The sequence below is a fragment of the Salmo trutta genome, chromosome 23 (assembly GCF_901001165.1).
Source record: "Salmo trutta chromosome 23, fSalTru1.1, whole genome shotgun sequence".
Lineage (NCBI taxonomy): Eukaryota > Metazoa > Chordata > Actinopteri > Salmoniformes > Salmonidae > Salmo > Salmo trutta.
In genome coordinates, this window is record NC_042979.1 from 50025856 (window position 1) to 50051342 (window position 25487).

Genomic DNA, 25487 nt, shown 5'->3' on the forward strand with positions numbered 1-25487 from the left:
ACGTATTCCTTCCCTGTGGCTCAGTTGGTAGAGCATGGTGTCTGCAACGCCAGGGTTGTGGGTTCGATTCCCATGGGGGGCCAGTACAAAAAAAAATGCACGAAATGAAGATCAAATGTGTGTATTCACTACTGTAAGTCGCTCTGGATAAGAGCGTCTGCTAAATGACTAAAATGTAAATGTTTCCCATGTCAATAAAGCCCTTACATTTAATTAAAATGTAATAATTGGGTAGAGGGGAGGGTAGGAGGGGTGGAGGAAGGCTGGGAACAGTGGAAGGGAGGACCAGTAAATTACTGATTCCTTATGGTTGAGCATGTTGCCTTTTTTCTTCACTTTCTGAAGCCAGTTTTTATGCAAACTGACAAAATCATTAGAGAAACATTTATGTGTGGTGGAGGTGGTGAATCCTGTGTCGGTTTGGTAAAGTGTTCTATTGTGTCGACGTTGTCTATGTTCACTTCAGAGAAAGAGCACATGCTGGAACAATTATGTGCCCTCGACTTTTCTTTATGGACCAAATGTTTATTGAACTGAGGGTGATTGTGGTGAAACAGTGCCATCTATCTTACAAGATCTGTAACAAACATGTTGACCAATACAACAATTATGATTTACTAGGGAATCAAATTACACCTCATTCCCTATTCAGTGCACTAATGTAGGGAATCAAATTACACCTCATTCCCTATTCAGTGCACTATGTAGGGAATCAAATTACACCTCATTCCCTATTCAGTGCACTAATGTAGGGAATCAAATTACACCTCATTCCCTATTCAGTGCACTAATGTAGGGAATCAAATTACACCTCATTCCCTATTCAGTGCACTAATGTAGGGAATCAAATTACACCTCATTCCCTATTCAGTGCACTATGTAGGGAATCAAATTACACCTCATTCCCTATTCAGTGCACTATGTAGGGAATCAAATTACACCTCATTCCCTATTTAGTGCACTATGTAGGGAATCAAATTACACCTCATTCCCTATTCAGTGCACTATGTAGGGAATCAAATTACACCTCATTCCCTATTCAGTGCACTATGTAGGGAATAATATACCATTTGGGACACACAGTCACAGAAATAAGGGTTCTTTATGCTGCTAGTAAAGGGTTGATGTGTCTACACTACATGAGCTTATGGATCATTATTTATGTGAGATGAGCAAAAACGTTTCTATTTAAACCATCAGTATTGAACCACATATTTGAAAAAGTTCACAAGTGGTTTAAAACATTTTAGTTAATTGATCAATGTTGTGCTGATGATCACACACGTTTAATTTATCTTAAAATAATAATTGACACTCTTCACAAATCAATATCCAACTCAACACCACAACACCCAACACATCTCCAGAAATTCACATTTAGAATTCAAACAGCTTATTAGAAGACATTTGTTGCAATGCATTTCAAACGGACCGTTGTTAACCTAGAATGACCACTACCCAGTCAACAGTCTCCCACAGAAAGCTGTGCTCAAGTCTATAAGAATCATTCTATCTAAAGGTGCTACGTCGATAAAGTATACAAGATTAAAAAAGGACCAATAGTACAACATAATGAGAATGCCCAAAAGTGGAATAGCAATAAACAACAAGCTAAAACTTAACAGTAAATATGTGTTGGTGTTGGAATATGCTGAGCCTATTTGATGGCATACTGTCAGTATGTTTCAATGATGTACTAGTTAAGTACTGAATGAATTGACTGTACTAGTTAAGTACTGAATGAATTGACTGTACTAGTTAAGTACTGAATGAATTGGGCTGTACTAGTTAAGAACTGAATGAATTGACTGTACTAGTTAAGTACTGAATGAATTGACTGTACTAGTTAAGTACTGAATGAATTGGGCTGTACTAGTTAAGTACTGAATGAATTGACTGTACTAGTTAAGTACTGAATGAATTGACTGTACTAGTTAAGTACTGAATGAATTGACTGTACTAACTGTACATTAGCTCTTTAACCTCTGTAATCTGCCTCTAATTATTCCCTTCTAGTCATCTTTCAGCTCGCAGATGTGGCAGATGAATGGGTGAATATTCCCATGGCTTGCTTCACACTAGAAACATTCACGTTTATATAGAGTATGGGCAATGAGTTACATGTGGATTAACACGTTCTCTGTTCAGCTGAAGCTCTGTCTCTTGTTCCATGTGGATTAATAACACGTTCTCTGTTCAGCTGAAGCTCTGTCTCTTGTTCCATGTGGATTAACACCTGCTCTGTTCAGCTGCAGCTCTGTCTCTTGTTCCATGTGGATTAATAACATGTTCTCTGTTCAGCTGAAGCTCTGTCTCTTGTTCCATGTGGATTAATAACACGTTCTCTGTTCAGCTGCAGCTCTGTCTCTTATTCCATGTGGATTAATAACACGGTCTCTGTTCAGCTGCAGCTCTGTCTCTTGGACTTTATCAGGTGGTTGTTATCAGGTGGTTATTTCTAAAATATTGTTTCCAGGCATGGGAGAGGTGAACCTGTGAATTAGTTTGAAACAGAAGTGAACCAGTTTGAAGCAGTGAATCAGTTTGAAACAGAAGTGAACCAGTTTGAAGCAGTGAATCAGTTTGAAACAGAAGTGAACCAGTTTGAAGCAGTTAATCAGTTTGAAACAGAAGTGAACCAGTTTGAAGCAGTGAATCAGTTTGAAACAGAAGTGAACCAGTATGAGGCAGTGAATCAGATGTCAGTTTGAGGGATAGCAGTGGAGGATTAACAGCTCGTAATCGCGACGTCCACTCCGATATCAGCCTCTCCTAAATATCCAGTTGTCTTGGCACTACACTTAGTTCATGTCATTTCATCAGTCTGCTGCCCCTGTCCTGACGAACAACATTACCATCTACCATCGCTGGTCTTCTTCACCATGAATCAGTGGATATGAACAATGATGCCCCCTGTCCTGACAAACATTATGTGAGTCTGAGACGAGACAGGATGCAGAGATCTTACCTCTGGGGAGGGACAGGATCTATTAAAATCACTAATGACTGTACATTTGAGTAAATGCCTGGCAGCTTGTCGTATCAATCAATTGGCTCCGGCCCCGGGCACAGGGCACAGGGCAGGGTGGGGGGAAAAGGGAGATAGGTTAGGTAGGGCAGGCAAGGTTGGCAGGATGGATAAAGTCGGTCTTAACTCCAGGTATGGCAGGGTGGATAGAGTGGGTCTTAACTCTGGGGTTGGTAGAGTGGATAGAGTGGGTCTTAACTCCAGGTATGGCAGGGTGGATAGAGTGGGTCTTAACTCTGGGGTTGGTAGAGTGGATGAAGATGGTTTTAACTCCGGCGTCGGCATGGCCGGTCTCAACGTCTGCTCATGTACACGTTCCAGGATGCGGTGGATACTACTGAAGCCTGGTCTGTCTGTTGGGTGTCCGCTCCAACACAGTCTCATCAGATTGAACAGCTCTACAGGACAGTGCTCAGGGCAGGCCAAGATGTGTCCGTCTCTAACGTAGTAGATAACCTCTTCATGGGCCATGCCGAAGTACGGCTGCATGCCGTGGGAGAAGATCTCCCAGAGAAGGACCCCGTAGGCCCACACGTCCGACTCCGTGGTGTAACGGTTGTAGAAGATGGACTCTGGGGGCATCCAGCGGATGGGTATAGCATCGTTCTCATTGGCCTTGTAGTAGTCAGCAGAGTAAATGTTTCTGGATAAACCGAAGTCGGCGATCTTAACCACCATCTCCTCTCCTACGAGGCAGTTCCGGGTGGCCAGGTCGCGATGGACGAACTTCCGTTCTGACAGGTACGCCATGCCCGCCGCCACCTGGCGAAGAGGATGGGAAACCAAGAGTTAGCTTGGTAGCGTTAGCCATCATGAAAATATACAACTGTACATGCCCAGCTAGTGTTAGCTTGACGGCTAAATGTCTCTTGTTGTCCTATGGGAAATCCTAAAAGTTTCCTGTCTTAGTAATAACTGTTTTTGTTGGTAATCTAGTATAAGCATCGCGGCTAAGTTTGACATGTTTTTATACGGGAAATGCTAACAGTTTCCTACTATTAGCCTAACATTGTCTGTTAGCATGGCAGCTAAGTATGTCATGTTTTTCTATGGGAAATGCTAACAATATTAACATTTCTATTGTCTCTATTGTAATGTTGAATTAAAGAAAAAAATGTATATTTTCAGTACCAGTCAAAAGCTTGGACACACCTACTCATTCAAGGGTTTTTCTTTATTTTGTACTATTTTCTACATTGTAGAATAACAGTGAAGACATCAGAACTATGAAATAACACATGTAGTAACCGAAAAAGTCTTAAACAAATCAAAATATATTTTATACTTGAGATTCTTCAAAGTAGCCACCCTTGATGACAGCTTTGCACACTCTTGGCATTCTCTCAACCAGCTTCATGAGGTAGTCACCTGGAATGCATTTCAATTAACAGGTGTGCCTTGTTAAAAGTTAATTTGTGGAATATCTTTCCTTCTTAATGTGTTTGAGCCAATCAGGTGTGTTGTGACAAGGTAGAGGTGGTATACAGAAGAGAGCCCAATTTGGTAAAAGACCAAGTCCATATTATGGCAAGAACAGCTCAAATAAGCAAAGAGAAACGACAGTCCATCATTATCACATGAAGTTTCTTCAAGTGCAGTCGCAAAAACCATCAAGCGCTGTGATGAAACTGGCTGTCCTGAGGACTGTCACAGGAAAGGAAGACCCAGAGTTACCTCTGCTGCAGAGGATATGTTCATTTGAGTTAACTACACCTCAGATTGCAGCCCAAATTCAAGAAACAGCCCAAATTCGCTGGTTGAAAAAATGCCAAGAGTGTGCAAAGCTGTCATCAAGGCAAAGGGTGGCTACTTAGAATCTAAAATCTAAAATATATTTTGATTTGTTGATTAAAACTTTTTTGGTTACTACATGATTTCATATGTTATTTCATAGTTGTGATGTCTTCACTATTATTCTACAATGTAGAAAATTAAAAATAAAGAAAAACCTTTGAATGAGTAGGTGTGTCCAAACTTTTGACTGGTACGGTATGTACCACATTTCGTTGCACCTGCTTGGATATGAACAGCTGTTCTTCGCAGCACAGTGGCCCCAACTCCAGTTCGGAGGAGAAGCTGCGTCCTGATAGGCTGGCCTGGCTCAGGCTGTGTTGCTGGGTGGGGCTACGTCGACGCAGGTACTCGTTCAGGTCTCCGTAAGACATGTACTCAAACATTAGACACATGGGCTTCCCCACCGCACACACACCTGGAGGAGAGAACATGCACACACACACGCTAGTGTTGCCTCATAGCATAAAAACCAAATACTTTGCGACCTCGGTCCTTTCTGATGTAAACACAGTGTGTTGGGCAGAATAACTACAGCGTCACTGCGACTATGGAATTAATCTGGTGACACTGGTTTCTGGGGAACGGGATGACATGCAAGACTTGTCCCCATCCTACAGCGCACACAAAGGGTCACCCCCAACCTAACTCACCTAGTATTCTGACTATGTTGGGGTGGTGAACCTAACTAATTCACCTAGCAGCCTGACTATGTTGGGGTGGTCAAACTAACTAACTCACCTAGTATTCTGACTATGTTGGGGTGGTCAAACTAACTAACTCACCTAGTAGCCTGACTGTGTTGGGGCGGTAAAACTAACTAACTCACCTAGCAGCCTGACTATGTTGGGGTGGTCAAACTAACTCACCTAGCAACCTGACTATGTTAGGGTGGTCAAACTAACTCACCTAGCAGCCTGACTATGTTGGGGTGGTCAAACTAACTAACCTAGCAGCCTGACTATGTTGGGGTGGTCAAACTAACTAACTCACCTAGTAGCCTGACTATGTTGGGGTGGTCAAACTAACTCACCTAGTATCCTGACTATGTTGGGGTGGTCAAACTAACTAACTCACCTAGCAGCCTGACTATGTTGGGGTGGTCAAACTAACTAACTCACCTAGTAGCCTGACTATGTTGGGGTGGTCAAACTAACTCACCTAGCAGCCTGACTATGTTGGGGTGGTCAAACTAACTAACTCACCTAGTAGCCTGACTATGTTGGGGTGGTCAAACTAACTCACCTAGCAGCCTGACTATGTTGGGGTGGTCAAACTAACTAACTCACCTAGCAGACTGACTATGTTGGGGTGGTCAAACTAACTCACCTAGCAGCCTGACTATGTTGGGGTGGTCAAACTAACTCACCTAGCAGCCTGACTATGTTGGGGTGGTCAAACTAACTAACTAACTCACCTAGTATCCTGACTATGTTGGGGTGGTCAAACTAACTAACTAACACACCTAGTATCCTGACTATGTTGGGGTGGTCAAACTAACTAACTCACCTAGTAGCCTGACTATGTTGGGGTGGTCAAACTAACTCACCTAGCAGCCTGACTATGTTGGGGTGGTCAAACTAACTCACCTAGCAGCCTGACTATGTTGGGGTGGTCAAACTAACTCACCTAGCAGCCTGACTATGTTGGGGTGGTCAAACTAACTAACTCACCTAGCAGACTGACTATGTTGGGGTGGTCAAACTAACTAACTCACCTAGTAGCCTGACTATGTTGGGGTGGTCAAACTAACTAACCTAGCAGCCTGACTATGTTGGGGTGGTCAAACTAACTAACTCACCTAGCAGACTGACTATGTTGGGGTGGTCAAACTAACTCACCTAGCAGCCTGACTATGTTGGGGTGGTAAAACTAACTAACTCACCTAGCAGACTGACTATGTTGGGGTGGTCAAACTAACTCACCTAGCAGCCTGACTATGTTGGGGTGGTCAAACTAACTAACTCACCTAGCAGACTGACTATGTTGGGGTGGTCAAACTAACTCACCTAGCAGCCTGACTATGTTGGGGTGGTCAAACTAACTAACTCACGTAGTATCCTGACTATGTTGGGGTGGTCAAACTAACTAACCAACTCACCTAGTATCCTGACTATGTTGGGGTGGTCAAACTAACTCACCTAGCAGCCTGACTATGTTGGGGTGGTCAAACTAACTCACCTAGCAGCCTGACTATGTTGGGGTGGTCAAACTAACTAACTCACCTAGCAGACTGACTATGTTGGGGTGGTCAAACTAACTCACCTAGTAGCCTGACTATGTTGGGGTGGTCAAACTAACTAACTAACCTAGTAGCCTGACTATGTTGGGGTGGTCAAACTAACTCACCTAGTAGCCTGACTATGTTGGGGTGGTCAAACTAACTAACTCACCTAGCAGCCTGACTATGTTGGGGTGGTCAAACTAACTAACTCATCTAGAAGCCTGACTATGTTGGGGTGGTCAAACTAACTCACCTAGTAACCTGACTATGTTGGGGTGGTCAAACTAACTCACCTAGCAGCCTGACTATGTTGGGGTGGTCAAACTAACTAACTCACCTAGCAGACTGACTATGTTGGGGTGGTCAAACTAACTAACTCACCTAGCAGACTGACTATGTTGGGGTGGTCAAACTAACTCACCTAGCAGCCTGACTATGTTGGGGTGGTCAAACTAACTAACTCACCTAGCAGACTGACTATGTTGGGGTGGTCAAACTAACTAACTCACCTAGTAGCCTGACTATGTTGGGGTGGTCAAACTAACTAACCTAGCAGCCTGACTATGTTGGGGTGGTCAAACTAACTAACTCACCTAGCAGACTGACTATGTTGGGGTGGTCAAACTAACTCACCTAGCAGCCTGACTATGTTGGGGTGGTAAAACTAACTAACTCACCTAGCAGACTGACTATGTTGGGGTGGTCAAACTAACTCACCTAGCAGCCTGACTATGTTGGGGTGGTCAAACTAACTAACTCACCTAGCAGACTGACTATGTTGGAGTGGTCAAACTAACTCACCTAGCAGCCTGACTATGTTGGGGTGGTCAAACTAACTAACTCACGTAGTATCCTGACTATGTTGGGGTGGTCAAACTAACTCACCTAGCAGCCTGACTATGTTGGGGTGGTCAAACTAACTCACCTAGCAGCCTGACTATGTTGGGGTGGTCAAACTAACTAACTCACCTAGCAGATTGACTATGTTGGGGTGGTCAAACTAACTCACCTAGTAGCCTGACTATGTTGGGGTGGTCAAACTAACTAACTAACCTAGTAGCCTGACTATGTTGGGGTGGTAAAACTAACTAACTCACCTAGCAGCCTGACTATGTTGGGGTGGTCAAACTAACTAACTCACCTAGCAGACTGACTATGTTGGGGTGGTCAAACTAACTAACTCACCTAGTAGCCTGACTATGTTGGGGTGGTCAAACTAACTAACCTAGCAGCCTGACTATGTTGGGGTGGTCAAACTAACTAACTCACCTAGCAGACTGACTATGTTGGGGTGGTCAAACTAACTCACCTAGCAGCCTGACTATGTTGGGGTGGTCAAACTAACTAACTCACGTAGTATCCTGACTATGTTGGGGTGGTCAAACTAACTAACCAACTCACCTAGTATCCTGACTATGTTGGGGTGGTCAAACTAACTCACCTAGCAGCCTGACTATGTTGGGGTGGTCAAACTAACTCACCTAGCAGACTGACTATGTTGGGGTGGTCAAACTAACTAACCTAGTAGCCTGACTATGTTGGGGTGGTCAAACTAACTAACTAACCTAGTAGCCTGACTATGTTGGGGTGGTCAAACTAACTCACCTAGTAGCCTGACTATGTTGGGGTGGTCAAACTAACTAACTCACCTAGTAGCCTGACTATGTTGGGGTGGTCAAACTAACTAACTCACCTAGAAGCCTGACTATGTTGGGGTGGTCAAACTAACTCACCTAGTAACCTGACTATGTTGGGGTGGTCAAACTAACTCACCTAGTATCCTGACTATGTTGGGGTGGTCAAACTAACTCACCTAGTAACCTGACTATGTTGGGGTGGTCAAACTAACTAACCTAGCAGCCTGACTATGTTGGGGTGGTCAACCTAACTAACTCACCTAGTAGCCTGACTATGTTGGGGTGGTCAAACTAACTCACCTAGTATCCTGACTATGTTGGGGTGGTCAAACTAACTCACCTAGTAGCCTGACTATGTTGGGGTGGTCAAACTAACTAACTCACCTAGTAGCCTGACTATGTTGGGGTGGTCAAACTAACTCACTTAGTATCCTGACTATGTTGGGGTGGTCAAACTAACTCACCTAGTAGCCTGACTATGTTGGGGTGGTCAAACTAACTCACCTAGTAGCCTGACTACGTTGGGGTGGTCAAACTAACTCACCTAGTATCCTGACTATGTTGGGGTGGTCAAACTAACTCACCTAGTATCCTGACTATGTTGGGGTGGTCAAACTAACTCACCTAGTAACCTGACTATGTTGGGATGGTCAAACTAACTAACTAACTCACCTAGCAGCCTGACTATGTTGGGGTGGTCAAACTAACTAACTCACCTAGCAGCCTGACTATGTTGGGGTGGTCAAACTAACTAACTCACCTAGTATCCTGACTATGTTGGGGTGGTCAAACTAACTAACTAACTCACCTAGTAGCCTGACTATGTTGGGGTGGTCAAACTAACTAACTAACTCACCTAGTAGCCTGACTATGTTGGGGTGGTAAAACTAACTAACTCACCTAGTAGCCTGACTATGTTGGGGTGGTCAAACTAACTAACTCACCTAGTATCCTGACTATGTTGGGGTGGTCAAACTAACTAACTCACCCAGTAGCCTGACTATGTTGGGGTGGTCAAACTAACTAACTAACTAACTAACTAACCTAGTAGCCTGACTATGTTGGGATGGTCAAACTAACTAACTAACCTAGCAGCCTGACTATGTTGGGGTGGTCAAACTAACTAACTCACCTAGTAGCCTGACTATGTTGGGGTGGTCAAACTAACTAACTCACCTAGTAGCCTGACTATGTTGGGGTGGTCAAACTAACTAACTAACTAACTAACTAACTAACTAACTAACTAACTAACCTAGTAGCCTGACTATGTTGGGATGGTCAAACTAACTCACCTAGTTGCCTGACTATGTTGGGATGGTCAAACTAACTCACCTAGTAGCCTGACTATGTTGGGGTGGTCAAACTCAGCCATCAGAGCGGCTTCTCTCTGGAAGTCGTTCTGCATGTCAGCAGATGCTTCTTCCTTCAGCATCTTCACTGCTACCATGGTGAAGGGCTTAATGGGCTGGAGACCTGGGGCTCTGAGGAACAACACAATAATAACAGATATACAAAGTAATCACCTCATATAGATACTAATCCTAATCCATCACGGCTACGTGCTGAAGAACTCCTGAACCTAATCCATCACGGCTACGTGCTGAAGGACTCCTGAACCTAATCCATCATTGCTACGTGCTGAAGGACTCCTAATCCATCACTGCTACGTGCTGAAGGACTCCTAATCCATCACTGCTACGTACTGAAGGACTCCTAATCCATCACTGCTACGTGCTGAAGGACTCCTAATCCATCACTGCTACGTGCTGAAGGACTCCTAATCCATCACTGCTACATGCTGAAGGACTCCTAATCCATCACTGCTACATGCTGAAGGACTCCTAATCCATCACTGCTACGTGCTGAAGGACTCCTGAACCTAATCCATCACTGCTATGTGCTGAAGGACTCCTGAACCTAATCCATCACTGCTACGTGCTGAAGGACTCGTGATGCTCTGGGTGTCTGGGATACTGAACCACCCAGGTGCTGACCTGGGATAGAGTAGCATGGTTTAACATGGGAGTCAGCCTAATCAGCCTGCCATGATGGATCCTCTGGGGTGCTGACCTGGGATACAGTAGCATGGTTTAACATGGGAGTCGGCCTAATCAGCCTGCCATGATGGATCCTCTGGGGGTCTGGGGTGCTGACCTGGGATACAGTAGCATGGTTTAACATGGGAGTCGGCCTAATCAGCCTGCCATGATGGATCCTCTGGGGGTCTGGGGTGCTGACCTGGGATACAGTAGCATGGTTTAACATGGGAGTCGGCCTAATCAGCCTGCCATGATGGATCCTCTGGGGGTCTGGGGTGCTGACCTGGGATACAGTAGCATGGTTTAACATGGGAGTCGGCCTAATCAGCCTGCCATGATGGATCCGTTATGGGAATGACTTTATAGTATAGTATAGTATAGCATGTGTCCAGTTGACCCGTAATGGCAGCCGTTCAGGAAGCTAGACCAAAGAAATCAGCTTGGCCATAGTTAGTCTTCGTGCCATTTCATTTCAGCCCCACTTCCTCTGTTGTCTCCTGAGTGTTCCTGGATACAGTCAACAGCGCTCTCTCTGTCTGTGTCCCAAATGGCACCCATAGGACTCTGGTCAAAAGTAGTGCCCTATAGAAATAGGTTGTTATTTGGGACGCAGCATCTCTTTGAAGGGGTTATGAATATCTGTTTTACTAGTCTCTCTCTGCTGACAGTCTCTGCTGACAGTCTCTGCTGACAGTCTCTGCTGACAGTCTCTGCTGACAGTCTCTGCTGACAGTCTCTGCTGATAGTCTCTGCTGATAGTCTCTGCTGATAGTCTCTGCTGATAGTCTCTGCTGACCCACTGAGGAGGCTAAAGGGAGGGAAGTGTCACATCAGACCCATGATCTGATGCAGCTGATATCCAGTCCCTATCTGCTCTATTTTGGGCTGGGTTAGGAGGGGAGAGGAGAGAAGAGGGAGGGTCTGGGGATTGTAAAGGGGTTTTGGAAGGAGGTGTCATCATGAGGGTGTGATGGGGGCTTATATATTTATTTATACTTCTGTCCCACGCTACACTAGGCTAGTTGTTGGCTAGCTGTTGTTCCCAGGAGTCTCCATGTACAGGAGGAATGCTGTATGCTGCCCAGGGGATTACATGAGATAAGTAGCTACCCTCTTGGGAAAAAAGGAGCTATCTAGAACCAAAAGGGGTTATTTGGCTGTCCCCATAGGAGAACCCTTTGAAGAACCCTTTTTGGTTCCATGTATAACAATTTTGGGTTCCATGTAGAACCCTTTCCACAGAGGGTTCTCCATGGAACTCAAAATAGGTATTCTATCTGGAACCAAAAACTATTATTCTATGGGGACAATCAAAGAACCATTTTGGAACCCTTTTTTTCTAAGGCTGTAGTTCCTCACAGCTAAAGATGCTCTGGAACCCTGGAACCTCTAAAGAACTCATTCTACTGATGACCTGGAGCCAGTGGTTCTGGTGACTAATGTGTAGCGAGGGCCAGCTGACGAGAACATACAGGTTGCAGTGGTGGGCGTAATATGGGGCTTTGGTGACAAAACGGATGGCACTGTGATAGACTGCATTCAGTTTGCTGAGTAGAGTGTTGGAGGCTATTTTGTAAATGACATCGCTGAAGTCAACGATCGGTAGGATAGTCAGTTTTACGAGGGTATGTTTGGCAGCGTGAGTGAAGGAGGCTCTGTTGCAAAATAGGAAGCCGATTCTAGATTTCATTTTGGATTGGAGATGTTTAATATGAGTCTGGAAGGAGAGTTTACGGTCTAGCCAGACACCTAGGTATTTGTAGTTGTCCACATATTCTAAGTCAGAACAATCCAGAGTAGAGATGCTATTCGGGTAGGCAAGTGCGCGCAGCAATCGGTTGAAGAGCATGCATTTAGTTTTACTTGCGTTTAAAAGCAGTTGGAGGCCACACAAGGAGTGTTGTATGGCATTGAAGCTTGTTTGGAGGATTGTTAACACAGTGTTCAAAGAAGGGCCAGATGTATACAGAATGGTGTTGTCTGCGTAGAGGTGGATCAAGGAATCACCCGCAGCAAGAGCGACATCGTTGATATATACAGAGAAAAGAGTCGGCCTGAGAATTGAAGCCTGTGGTACCCCCATAGAGACTGCCAGAGGTCCGGACAACAGGCCATCCAATTTGACACACTGAACTCTATCTGAGAAGTAGTTGGTGAACCAGGCGAGGCAGTCATTTGAGAAACCAAGGCTGTTGAGTCTGCCGATAAGAATACGGTGATTGACAGAGTTGAAAGCCTTGGCCAAGTCGATGAAGACGGCTGCACAGTACTGTCTTTTATCGATGGCTGTTATGATTTTGTACAGCATACATATGTGGTAGTGGTGGACTAGGGGCCTGAGGGCAGACAGTCTGAAACCACCCAAAGGCCACATTCTGCTGCCCTGGAGCCACCCAAAGGCCACATTCTGCTGCCCTGAAGCCACCCAAAGGCCACTTTCTGATTTTCAGCAAATTATTATGTCTGGTATTCAAACATAGCAAAATGTGCCACTTTACTTTTAAAGCCACTTTCCCGATGTTCACAGAGATCTCATTTGTTTAAAAAGTTGTGGATGTTGACTCAAATATAATTGCCTTTAAAAGTTCATTGTAGAGTGTTAATTTGAATCCAGGCCTTTTTCCGATTTAAGGAAGACATCATCAAGGCTGGTGTAGATGTTATTGGTAGTAACTTCCGTGATCATACATCCTGTTCATTGTAGTAGTCTGAGTTATTGACCACAAAATATCAACACCATGTGATGTACTATGAGTGCTATTGTCTCTTCCTCTCTTCTACAGCCTCTCCTAGAGCAGACATCCACTCCTCTTCCTCACTCCTCCTCCACCGCTTCCTCCCTCCTCCTTCACCACCACCACCCCATCCTCCTCCTCCACCACCACATCCTCCTCCTAGACCATATCCTCTTCCTCCTCCACCACCACCACATCATCCTCCTCCATCACCACCACATCATCCTCCACCACCATATCCTCGTCCTCCACCACCACCACATCATCCTCCTCCTCCACCACCACATCATCCTCCTCCACCACCACCACATCATCCTCCACCACCATATCCTCTTCCTCCACCACCATATCCTCTTCCTCCACCACCACATCATCCTCCTCCACCACCACCACATCATCCTCCACCACCATATCCTCTTCCTCCACCACCACATCATCCTCCTCCACCACCACCACATCATCCTCCTCCACCATATCCTCTTCCTCCTCCACCACCACCACATCATCCTCCTCCACCATATCCTCCTCCACCACCACCACCACATCATCCTCCACCACCACCCACACATCATCCTCCACCACCATCACCACATCATCCTCCTCCACCACCACCACATCATCCTCCTCCACCACCACCACATCATCCTCCTCCACCACCACCACATCATCCTCCACCACCATATCCTCTTCCTCCTCCTCCTCCACCACCACATCATCCTCCACCACCATATCCTCTTCCTCCTCCTCCACCACCCACACATCATCCTCCACCCCTTCCTCCCTCCTCCACCACCACATCATCCTCCTCCACCACCACATCATCCTCCTCCACCACCATCACCACATCCTCCTCCTCCTCCTCCTCCTCCACCACCACATCAGACTGATGTGTGGTTAATTATAGACTCTGACACAGCAACCTGTAGAAACTGAACACTACAGTCTCTGATAAAGCAACTTGTAGAAACTGAACACTACAGTCTCTGATAAAGCAACCTGTTTACCCTTTAGATCTAGGTGTTGTTGGGGGATCTTGGTACATGTAATGTAATCTACCCAGCTAGCACATTTGGTTCCTTGGAATTTTTCGGAACTAAAGTTTTTGGTTTTCCATTGGTTCTGGGAATAAAGCCATACATTTCCTTACTGGTAAAACTGAACTTTTTTTAAAAGTTCTGATAATGGAAGTGAACATTTTGCTTGTACTGGGAACCATTATTTTTAGGTTGCAGGGAGGTTCGAAGAACGTTTTACTCTGGTTCCTTGAACGTTTTCCTGGAGGTTTTATTAACGCTCTGAGAATGTAAATTGTAGTTTATTTTGATGTTTTTTCATAACTTCCTACTACACTGTCACTGAATGTTCGAATAAGACTTCTATCTCCAGTCTAAGCCCTGTCTGCGCCGGGGAAAAGAGGTTCTACTAAGCTAACAGATGGAATTGTTTTAAGAAGGTCATACCAAGGTTTATTCGTGCAAAACTGAAAGCGCAAACCACCACATTTAACCATGGCAAGGTGACTGAGAATATGGCAGAATACAAACAGTGTAGTTATTCCCTCCGTAAGGCAATCAAACAGGCAAAATGTCAGCAAAGAGGCAAAGTGGAGTCGCAATTCAACGGCTCAGACACGAGAGACGTATGTGGCAGGGTCTACAGACAATCACGGACTAAAAAGGCAAAACCAGACACGTCGCAGACACCGAGGTCTTGCTTCCGGACAAGCTAAACACCTTCTTCGCCCGCTTTGAGGATTACACAGTGCCACCGAAGCAGCCCGCTACCAAGGACTGTGGGCTCTCCTTCTCCGTGGCCGACATAAGGCGTTTTAAGCGTGTTAACCCTCGCAAGACTGCCGGTCCAGACGGCATTCCTAGCCGCATCCTCAGAGCATGCCCAGACCAGCTGGCTGGAGTGTTTACGGACATATTCAATCTCTCCCTATCCCAGTCTGCTGTCCCCACTTGCTTCAAGATGTCCACCATTGTTCCTGTACCCAAGAAAGCAAAGGTAACTGAACTAAGTGTCTATCGCCCCGTAGCACTCACTTCTGTCATCATAAAGTGTTTTGAGAGGCTAGATAAGGATTATATCACCTCTACCTTACCTAACACCCTAGACCCACTTCAATTTGCTTACCACCCCAATAGAGCCACAGACAATGCAATCGCCATCACACTGCACCCTGCCCTATCCCATCTGGACAAGAGGAATACCGATGTAAGAATGCTGTTCATTGACTATAGCTCATCATTAAACTCGGGGCCCTGGGTCTGAACCCCGCCCTGTGCAACTGGGTCCTGGACTTTCTGATGGGCCGCCCCCAGGTGTTGAAGGTAGGAAACAACACATCCACTTCGCTGATCCTCAACACAGGGGCCCCACAAGGATGTGTGCTCAGCCCCCTCCTGTACTCCCTGTTCACCCATGGCTGCATGGCCACGCACGCCTCCAACTCAATCATCAAGTTTGCAGAAGAAACAACAGGTAGTAGGCCTGATCAACAATGACGGGACAACCTACAGGAAGGAGGTGAGGGCTGATCATGGACTTCAGGAAACAGCAGAGGGAGCACGCCCCTATCCACATCGACCGCAGTGGAGCAGGTGAAAAGCTCCAAGCTCTTCAGCGTACACATCACCGAGATCTTAAATGGTCCACCCACACAGACAGTGTGGTAAAGAAGGCAGAACAGCTTGGCATCTAAAACCCTCACACACTTTTACAGATGCACAATTAAGAGTTTCCTGTCTGGCTGTATCTCCCCTTGTTACGGCATCTGCACCGCCCGCAACCGCAGGTCTCTCCAGAGGGTGGTGCGGTCTGCCCAATGCATCACCGGGGGCAAACTACCTGCCCTCCAGGACACCTATAGCCCCCAATGTCACAGGAAGACCAAAAAGATCAAGGACACCAGCCACCCGAGCCACTGCCTGTTCACCCCGCTATCATCCAGAAGGCGAGGTCAGTACAGGTACATCAAAATTGGGACCGAGAGACTGAAAAACAGCTTCTATCTCAAGGCCATCAGACTGTTAAACAGCATCACTAGCTGGCTTCCACCCGGTTACGCAGCCCTATACTTTAGAGGCTGCTGCCCTACATACATAGATTCACTGGTCACTTTAATAATGGAACGCCAGTCACTTTAATAATATTTACATACCGCTTTACTCATCTGTGTATATACTGTATTCTATTCTACTGTATTTTAGTCTGCCACTCCAACATTTCTCATCCAAATATTTATATATTCTTTAATTTCATTCTTTTAGGTTTGTGTGTTGTGTGTATTGCTGTGAATTGTTAGATATTTCTGCACTGATGGAGCTAGAAACACAAGCATTTCGCTACACCCGCAATAACGTCTGCTAAACACGTGTATGTGACCAATACAATTTGATTTGAGGTAGTCAACAGAGAGTCAGAGAATTGCTTGGTACATGTAATACAATATAATCTAATGAGAGTCTCACCTGGCCTGGAAGACCCGTCCGAAGGCCCCCTCTCCAATGTCCCTGACATACTCAATGTTGTTCCTGGGATACTCTAGAGCCAACAGCTTGGAGTTAAGCAGTAGGGGCAGGCGCTGGTACATGGGGTTGGGGTGGAGGCGGTCCAGCAGCAGACTCTCAGAGGGTAAGGCAGTCAGGGTGGGGGTCTCCATGGCTCTGAGAGAGATGGAGAGAGAGAGAGGTAGGTTATTGTAGTGACTGCTTCCCAAATTACACTTTATTCTCTTTATAGTGCAATAATTTAGAACAGGGCTACCCACAGGGCTCTGGTCAACAATAGTGCACCATATAGGGAACAGGGTACCATATAGGGAACAGGGTACCGTTTGAAATACACCCAGTGTCAACTCTGACCAATGGTCTCCAATGTTTGACAACACCATATTCAGGTCCAGAATTATTGGCACCCTTGATAAAGATGAGGGGGGGGGGAGAGACTGTGTCTAAATTAAACATAAAAAAAATGCTGAGCGATATTGCATGCTCAAAAAATTGGGAAATTATGATTTTGTTTATCAAGTAATAAAATAAAATCTAAAAAAGATGGGGGTCAAAATTATTGTCACCCCTGTTTTCAATACCTCTCCTGCTCTTGTGGACTGCCCTCTTCAATTCAAACCACAGGTTTTTAATGGGGTCCGGGGACTAAGATGGCAAAATGTTTACGTTGTTGTCAACGGCATCATTAACTTTATTAAGCACCAGGACATTTTAGCCCAAAAACCTGGTTGCCTCTGCCAGGAGGCTGAAACTTGGCAGCAAGTGGATTTTCCAGCAAGACAATAAGCCCAAGCACTAATAAAAATGGACACAAAAATGGTTAATTGACCACAAAATCAACATTTTGCAATGGCCATCTCAGTCTTCAACCCCATTTGAAAACCTGTGGTTTGAACTGAGGAGGGCAGTCCATAAGTTCAGATGAAGGAAATCAAGGATCTGAAAAGATTCTGTATGGAGGAATGGTCTAAGATCCCTCCCAATGTGTTCTCCAATCTCATATTTTTTTTTTTAAAAAGCCCCTGAAGCTCGGACAGCAGAGTCCCTGCCCCCTGAAGCTCGGCCAGCAGAGTCCCTGCCCCCTGAAGCTCGGACAGCAGAGTCCCTGCCCCCTGAAGCTCGGCCAGCAGAGTCCCTACCCCCTGAAGCTCGGACAGCAGAGTCCCTACCCCCTGAAGCTCGGACAGCAGAGTCCCTGCCCATCTTCAGAGTCCCTGCCCATCTTCCATAAATATCTGAAACTCAACCTCTTCAAACAATATATGAAATAATCCTCCTCCTCACCTCGACTCCCCCCTTTCTAGCTCGGACTCTACTGATAGCTATGTTATTGAGGAAACATTTACTAACTATGCCTGCAATATGTGGTTGTTACACCTAGCTATCTGAAGATGAATGCAATAACTTTTTTAAAATTTTTATACATTTTATTTATCCGTTATTTTACCAAGTAAATTGACTGAGAACACATTCTCATTTACAGCAGTGACCTGGGGAATAGTTACAGGAGAGAGTTATGGGGGATGAATGAGCCAATTGTAAGCTGGGGGAGGGTTCTGGAGGATTGGAAACAGGGGTTCTAATAACTTTGACCCCTATCTTTTAGAATTTCTTTATTTTCTAATTGATTAAACTAAATATTTTTCTCTGAGCAATTTTTGGACACCTGCCTACACACAATCAAAGTGGAATTATGTTTATAGAGATGTTTACAAATTAATCAAAAATTATAAGCTGAAATGCCTTGAATCGATAAGTATTCAACCCCGTTGTTATGGCAAGTCTAATTAAGTTCAGAAGTAAAAATGTGCTTAACAAGTCATATAATAAAAAAGAAATAAAAAAAAGAAAAGTATGTTTGAATAACGCTGAGGGTCAACGCTGTAACATCCAATGCCTGTGCTTGTCTGAGGTTGATGCCGTGCAGGTGCATGTACACATGCATATACACACACTCGCATTCAAACGCACACATGTGCACGCACACGGACACACACACATTTATATAGTGCCACACATGCACTCAAACGTATACAGTTGTCCTGGATGTCTGTAGTGGTTGTTGTTCTGGATGTCTGCTGTGATAGTTGTTGTCCTGGATGTCTGTTGGGATAGATATTGTCCTGGATGTCTGTTGGGATAGTTGTTGTCCTGGATGTCTGTAGTGGTTATTATCCTGGATGTCTGTTGTGATAGTTGTTGTCCTGGATGTCTGTTGGGATAGTTCTTGTCCTGGATGTCTGTTGGGACAGTTATTGTCCTGGATGTCTGTTGGGATAGTTATTGTCCTGGATGTCTGTTGGGATAGATATTGTCCTGGATGTCTGTTGGGATAGTTGTTGTCCTGGATATCTGTTGGGATAGTTGTTGTCCTGAATGTCTGTTGGGATAGTTGTTGTCCTGGATGTCTGTTGGGATAGTTATTGTCCTGGATGTCTGTTGGGATAGATATTGTCCTGGATGTCTGTTGGGATAGTTGTTGTCCTGGATGTCTGTAGTGGTTCTTGTCCTGGATGTCTGTATTGGTTGTTGTCCTGGATGTCTGTAGTGGTTGTTGTCCTGGATATCTGTTGGGATAGTTATTGTCCTGGATGTCTGTAGTGGTTGTTGTCCTGGATGTCTGTTGGGATAGTTATTGTCCTGGATGTCTGTAGTGGTTGTTGTCCTGGATGTCTGTTGGGGTGGTTGTTGTCCTGGATGTCTGTAGTGGTTGTTGTCCTGGATGTCTGTTGGGATAGTTGTTGTCCTGGATGTCTGTTGGGATAGTTGTTGTCCTGTATGTCTGTTGGGATAGTTGCTGTCCTGGGTGTCTTTTGTGATTGTTATTATCCTGGATGTCTGTTGGGATAGTTTTGTCCTGGATGTCTGTAGTGGTTGTTGTCCAGGATGTCTGTTCGGATAGTTGTTGTCCTGGATGTCTGTTGGGCTAGTTGTTGTCCTGGATGTCTGTAGTGGTTATTGTCCTGGATGTCTGTAGTGGTTGTTGTCCTGGATGTCTGTAGTGGTTGTTGTCCTGGATGTCTGTAGTGGTTGTTGTCCTGGATGTCTGCTGTGATAGTTATTGTCCTGGTTGTCTGTTGTGGTTGTTGTTGTCCTGGATGTGAATTTCAAACACAGATTAAACCACAAAGACCTGGGAGGTTTTCCAATGGAGCTGAGCACAGGCAAAATCCTAGAGGAAAACCTGGTTCAGTCTGCTTTCCACCAGACACTGGGAGATGAGTTCAACTTTCAGCAGGACAATAACCTATAACACATTGCTACATCTACAGTGGAGTTGCTTACCAAGAACACAGCAAATGTTCCTGACTTAAATCTTCTTCAAAATCTACGGCAAGACTTGAAAATGGTTGTCTAGTAATGATCAACAACCAATTTGACAGAGCTTGAAGAATTTTTTAAAGAATAATGGCCAAATGTTGCGCAATCCAGGTATGGAAGGCTCTTAGAGACTTACCCAGAAATACTCAAAGCTGTAATCAATGCCAAAGGTGCTTCTACAAAGTATTGACTCAGGGGTGTGAATACTTATGTCAATATTATTTCTGTCTTTCATTTTCAATAAATTTGAAAAATGTCCAAAAACATGTTTTCACTTTGTCCTTATGAGGTATTGTGTGCAGATGGGTGAGAAAATAAATTAATGTAATCAATTAAATGAAATCAAGTCAGAATTCAGGCTGTAACAACAAAATGTGGAATAAGTTAAGGGGAACGAAGACTTTCTGAAGGCCCTGTGTTACTAACCATGTTACTAACTGTATAACTAACTGTGTTACTAACTGTATAACTGTGTTACTAACTGTATAACTAACTGTGTTACTGTGTTACTAACTGTATAACTAACTGTGTTACTAACTGTGTTACTAACTGTTTAACTAACTGTATAACTAACTGTGTCACTAACTGTGTCACTAACTGTTTAACTAACTGTATAACTAACTGTGTCACTAACTGTGTTACTAACTGTATAACTAACTGTGTTACTAACTGTATAACTAACTGTATAACTAACCATGTTACTAACTGTGTTACTAACCACGTTACTAACTGTATAACTAACTGTGTTACTAACTGTATAACTGTGTTACTAACTGTATAACTAACTGTATAACTAACTGTATAACTAACTGTATAACTAACTGTGTTACTAACTGTATAACTAACCATGTTACTAACTGTGTTACTAACTGTGTTACTGTGTTACTAACTGTATAACTAACTGTGTTACTAACAGTGTTACTAACTGTATAACTAACTGTATAACTAACTGTATAACTAACTGTGTTACTAACTGTGTTACTAACTGAATAACTAACTGTGTTACTAACTGTATAACTAACTGTGTTACTAACAGTGTTACTAACTGTATAACTAACTGTATAACTAACTGTGTTACTAACTGTGTTACTAACCGTGTTACCAACTATGTAACTAACAGTGTTACTAACTGTATAACTAACTGTGTTACTAACAGTGTTACTAACTGTATAACTAACTGTATAACTAACTGTGTTACTAACCGTGTTACCAACTATGTAACTAACAGTGTTACTAACTATTACTAACTGTTGTAAAAATGTCTGCAGAATGTCTTCTACTATATTGGCTGACATAACCCAGCGTACGTCTTGTGGTTCTTCCATGTCTTCCTCCTCCTCTTGCACATGATGATGATGATGGTGAGGAAGGCTATGGCTGCGAAGGCTGCTAGTAGACAGATGATGATGATCATAGAGTTGGCCGGAGAGACGGAGGGAGGGAGGAGGGGTGGATTCTGGCGAGGGAACGATGACTCCGTCTTCACTACCACTGCGGGGACAGAGAGTCAAGACTGTCATCACAAGATGGATCTTACCTGAATTAGTAGCTCAATAATTGCCCTTTTTCTCAAGACCTGAACAGGAAAAACACCTGGGCCCTAGCCATGCACTGTAGCTAGGGCCCATATTCTTCCTGATCAGGTCTCCAAGCCTTATGGAAATCATATTTGGGAAGGCTGCAGTATTCCTACACTCTTAAAATAAATGGTTCCAAAAATTGGAGAACCCTTTTTTAATTAGAGGCAGAACCCTTTTTGGTTCCTGGTATAACTATTTTGGGTTCCATGTAGAACCGTCTGGGGAAAGGGTTCTACATGGAATCAATAGGGTTTTACCTGGAACCAAAAACAGTTCTTCCAAGGGTTCTCCTATGGGGACAACCGAAGAACCCTTTGAGGTTCTAGATAGCACCTTTTTCTTTCTATGAGTGTACCTTCTCCACATTTGGGAATGTTGCAGTATTCCCAGCGGATGTTGGGGTTTGTTGTATAACACCAGGGCTTCTCATTCTCTCCTCCGGGGTTCCGGCACGAGCTCTGTGCGTTCCTCAGCTCTGATAATACATCTACACTGAGACGGTGCAGGTGGGGACCCTGAGAGAGAGAGAGAGCGAGAGATGAGCAGATGATGTCCCGCATTATTCAACATAACCTTCACTCCAAATCAAAACTTCAAACCTACAACCTGATTTTGGACAAAATCACTGGGAAGGATTCCTACTACCAAAGATTCTTATTTCCAAGATATACAGAAAAGAAAAAAAAATATTACAATGAAATATTTTTATTTATAAGGACTGAATGATAAGTTAAATGCAAGTACTTCCTGTGACTGTGACTCAAAACCAAATGTCTACCTGGCCCACCACTCCACCCTGGACTTGAACAGCCTTCACAACCAGGTCCACCTCTACAAAGCAGCAGTGCCCACCTTTAACCGGACCCTAAAGGGAGCCACAGACACCCGCCCAGACCCCCCCACACCTACACATAGAGGACCTACACATAGAGGTCCCCCTGGATCTACACATAGAGGACCCCCCCTGGACCTACACATAGAGGACCCCCTCCCCCTGGACCTACACATAGAGGACCCCCTCCCCCCACACCTACAAATAGAGGACCCACACATAGAGGACCCCCCTGGACCTACACATAGAGGACCCCCTCCCCCTGGACCTACACATAGAGGACCCCTCCCCCCACACCTACAAATAGAGGACCCACACATAGAGGACCCCCTGGACCTACACATAGAGGACCGCCCCCCCTGGACCTACACATAGAGGACCCCTCCCCCCACACCTACACATAGAGGACCCACACATAGAGGACACCCCCCCCGGACCTACACATAGAGGACCCACACTGAGAGGACCTACACATAGAGGACTTACACATAGAGGACCCACACATAGAGGACCTACACATAGAGGACCTACACATAGAGGGCCTACACATAGAGGACCCACACATAGAGGACCCACACATAGAGGACCCACACATAGAGGACCTACACATAGAGGACCCACACATAGAGGACCTACACATAGAGAACCCACACATAGAGGACCCACGCTGAGAGGACCTAAACATAGAGGACCTACACATAGAGGACCTACACATAGAGGACCTACACATAGAGTCCCCCCCTGAGAGGACCTACACATAGAGGACCCCCTGGACCTACACATAGAGGACCTACACATAGAGGACCCACGCTGAGAGGACCTACACATAGAGGAGCCACGCTGAGAGGACCCACGCATAGAGGACCTACACATAGAGGTCCTACACATAGAGGACCTACACATAGAGGACCCACGCTGAGAGGACCTAAACATAGAGGACCTACACATAGAGGACCTACACATAGAGGACCTACACATAGAGTCCCCCCCTGAGAGGACCTACACATAGAGGACCCCCTGGACCTACACATAGAGGACCTACACATAGAGGACCCACGCTGAGAGGACCTACACATAGAGGAGCCACGCTGAGAGGACCCACGCATAGAGGACCTACACATAGAGGACCTACACATAGAGGACCTACACATAGAGGACCCACGCTGAGAGGACCTACACATAGAGGACCTACACATAGAGGACCCACGCTGAGAGGACCTACACATAGAGGACCCACGCTGAGAGGACCTACACATAGAGGACCCACACCGAGAGGACCTACACATAGAGGACCTACACATAGAGGACCTACACATAGAGGACCCACACATAGAGGACCCACACATAGAGGACCCACACATAGAGGACCCACACATAGAAGACCTACACATAGAGGACCCACACATAGAGGGCCCACACATAGAGGACCTACACATAGAGGAGCCACGCTGAGAGGACCCACACATAGAGGACCTACACATAGAGGACCCACAAATAGAGGACCTACACATAGAGGACCCACACATAGAGGACCCACACATAGAGGACCTACACATAGAGGACCTACACATAGAGGACCCACACATAGAGGACCTACACATAGAGGACCCACACATAGAGGGCCCACACATAGAGGACCCACACATAGAGGACCCACACATAGAGGAGCCACGCTGAGAGGACCCACACATAGAGGACCCACACATAGAGGACCCACACATAGAGGACCTACACATAGAGGACCCACACATAGAGGACCTACACATAGAGGACCCACACATAGAAGACCTACACATAGAGGACCCACACATAGAGGGCCCACACATAGAGGACCTACACATAGAGGAGCCACGCTGAGAGGACCTACACATAGAGGACCCACACATAGAGGACCCACACATAGAGGACCTACATCCAGACCACAGCCCCACCAGCCACATCCACACCCCAACCAATCAACACCCCTCCCAAGTTAACCATGCCCACACCCCATTTAGGCCCCCTCAGATCAGACCTATGCCCCTTCTGCCCACCCCATGCCCCCCACTCCCGCAAAGAGGGCATCAACATGAAAGTCACACATACACCCAGGCTGTGAGCAGGCCAACAGCCCCAACCCCCACCCTTACACTAGCCCAAGCCAATGCATGTACCAGATGCTCAGCAGGCTCTGCTCACACTTACTGGTCTGAGGCCAAACCACACGACTAACAACATTGGACACTTTATGGAACACAAAACCTTCACTATCTAATCCTGGAATATCCAAGGCCTGAGGTCATCTGCTTTTGGCCTAAAGAGCAGGAACCTGGACTTCACCAAAGAAATCAGAAATACAGACGTTTTCATCCCACAAGAAACATGGTATAGAGGAGATGGACCCACTGGTTGCCCTCTAGGTTACAGAGAGCTGGTAGTCCCATCCACCACACTACCAGGTGGGTGGTATAGAGGAGATGGACCCACTGGTTGTCCTCTAGGTTACAGAGAGCTGGTAGTCCCATCCACCAAACTACCAGGTGGGTGGTGTAGAGGAGACGGACCCACTGGTTGTCCTCTAGGTTACAGAGAGCTGGTAGTCCCATCCACCACACTACCAGGTGGGTGGTATAGAGGAGACGGACCCACTGGTTGTCCTCTAGGTTACAGAGAGCTGGTAGTCCCATCCACCAAACTACCAGGTGGTATAGAGGAGATGGACCCACTGGTTGCCCTCTAGGTTACAGAGAGCTGGTAGTCCCATCCACCACACTACCAGGTGGTATAGAGGAGACGGGCCCACTGG

The 25487-nt window shown here is 45.4% G+C and overlaps 1 protein-coding gene across 1 annotated transcript in view; it reads right to left on the reverse strand.

The window, feature by feature from the left end:
* Positions 1–513: 513 nt before the first annotated feature.
* The window catches only part of LOC115160195 (muscle, skeletal, receptor tyrosine kinase), a 68067-nt gene continuing 43093 nt past the window's right edge, over positions 514–25487 (reverse strand). Inside the window, exons 13-18 of the mRNA XM_029710581.1 lie at positions 22226–22385; positions 21598–21781; positions 16931–17125; positions 10013–10161; positions 5041–5237; positions 514–3790 (exon numbers count right to left, since the gene is read on the reverse strand). Coding sequence (XP_029566441.1) covers positions 3047–3790; positions 5041–5237; positions 10013–10161; positions 16931–17125; positions 21598–21781; positions 22226–22385 — 1629 coding nt within the window. The 3' untranslated portion in view covers positions 514–3046. The remainder of the gene's footprint in view (positions 3791–5040; positions 5238–10012; positions 10162–16930; positions 17126–21597; positions 21782–22225; positions 22386–25487) is intronic.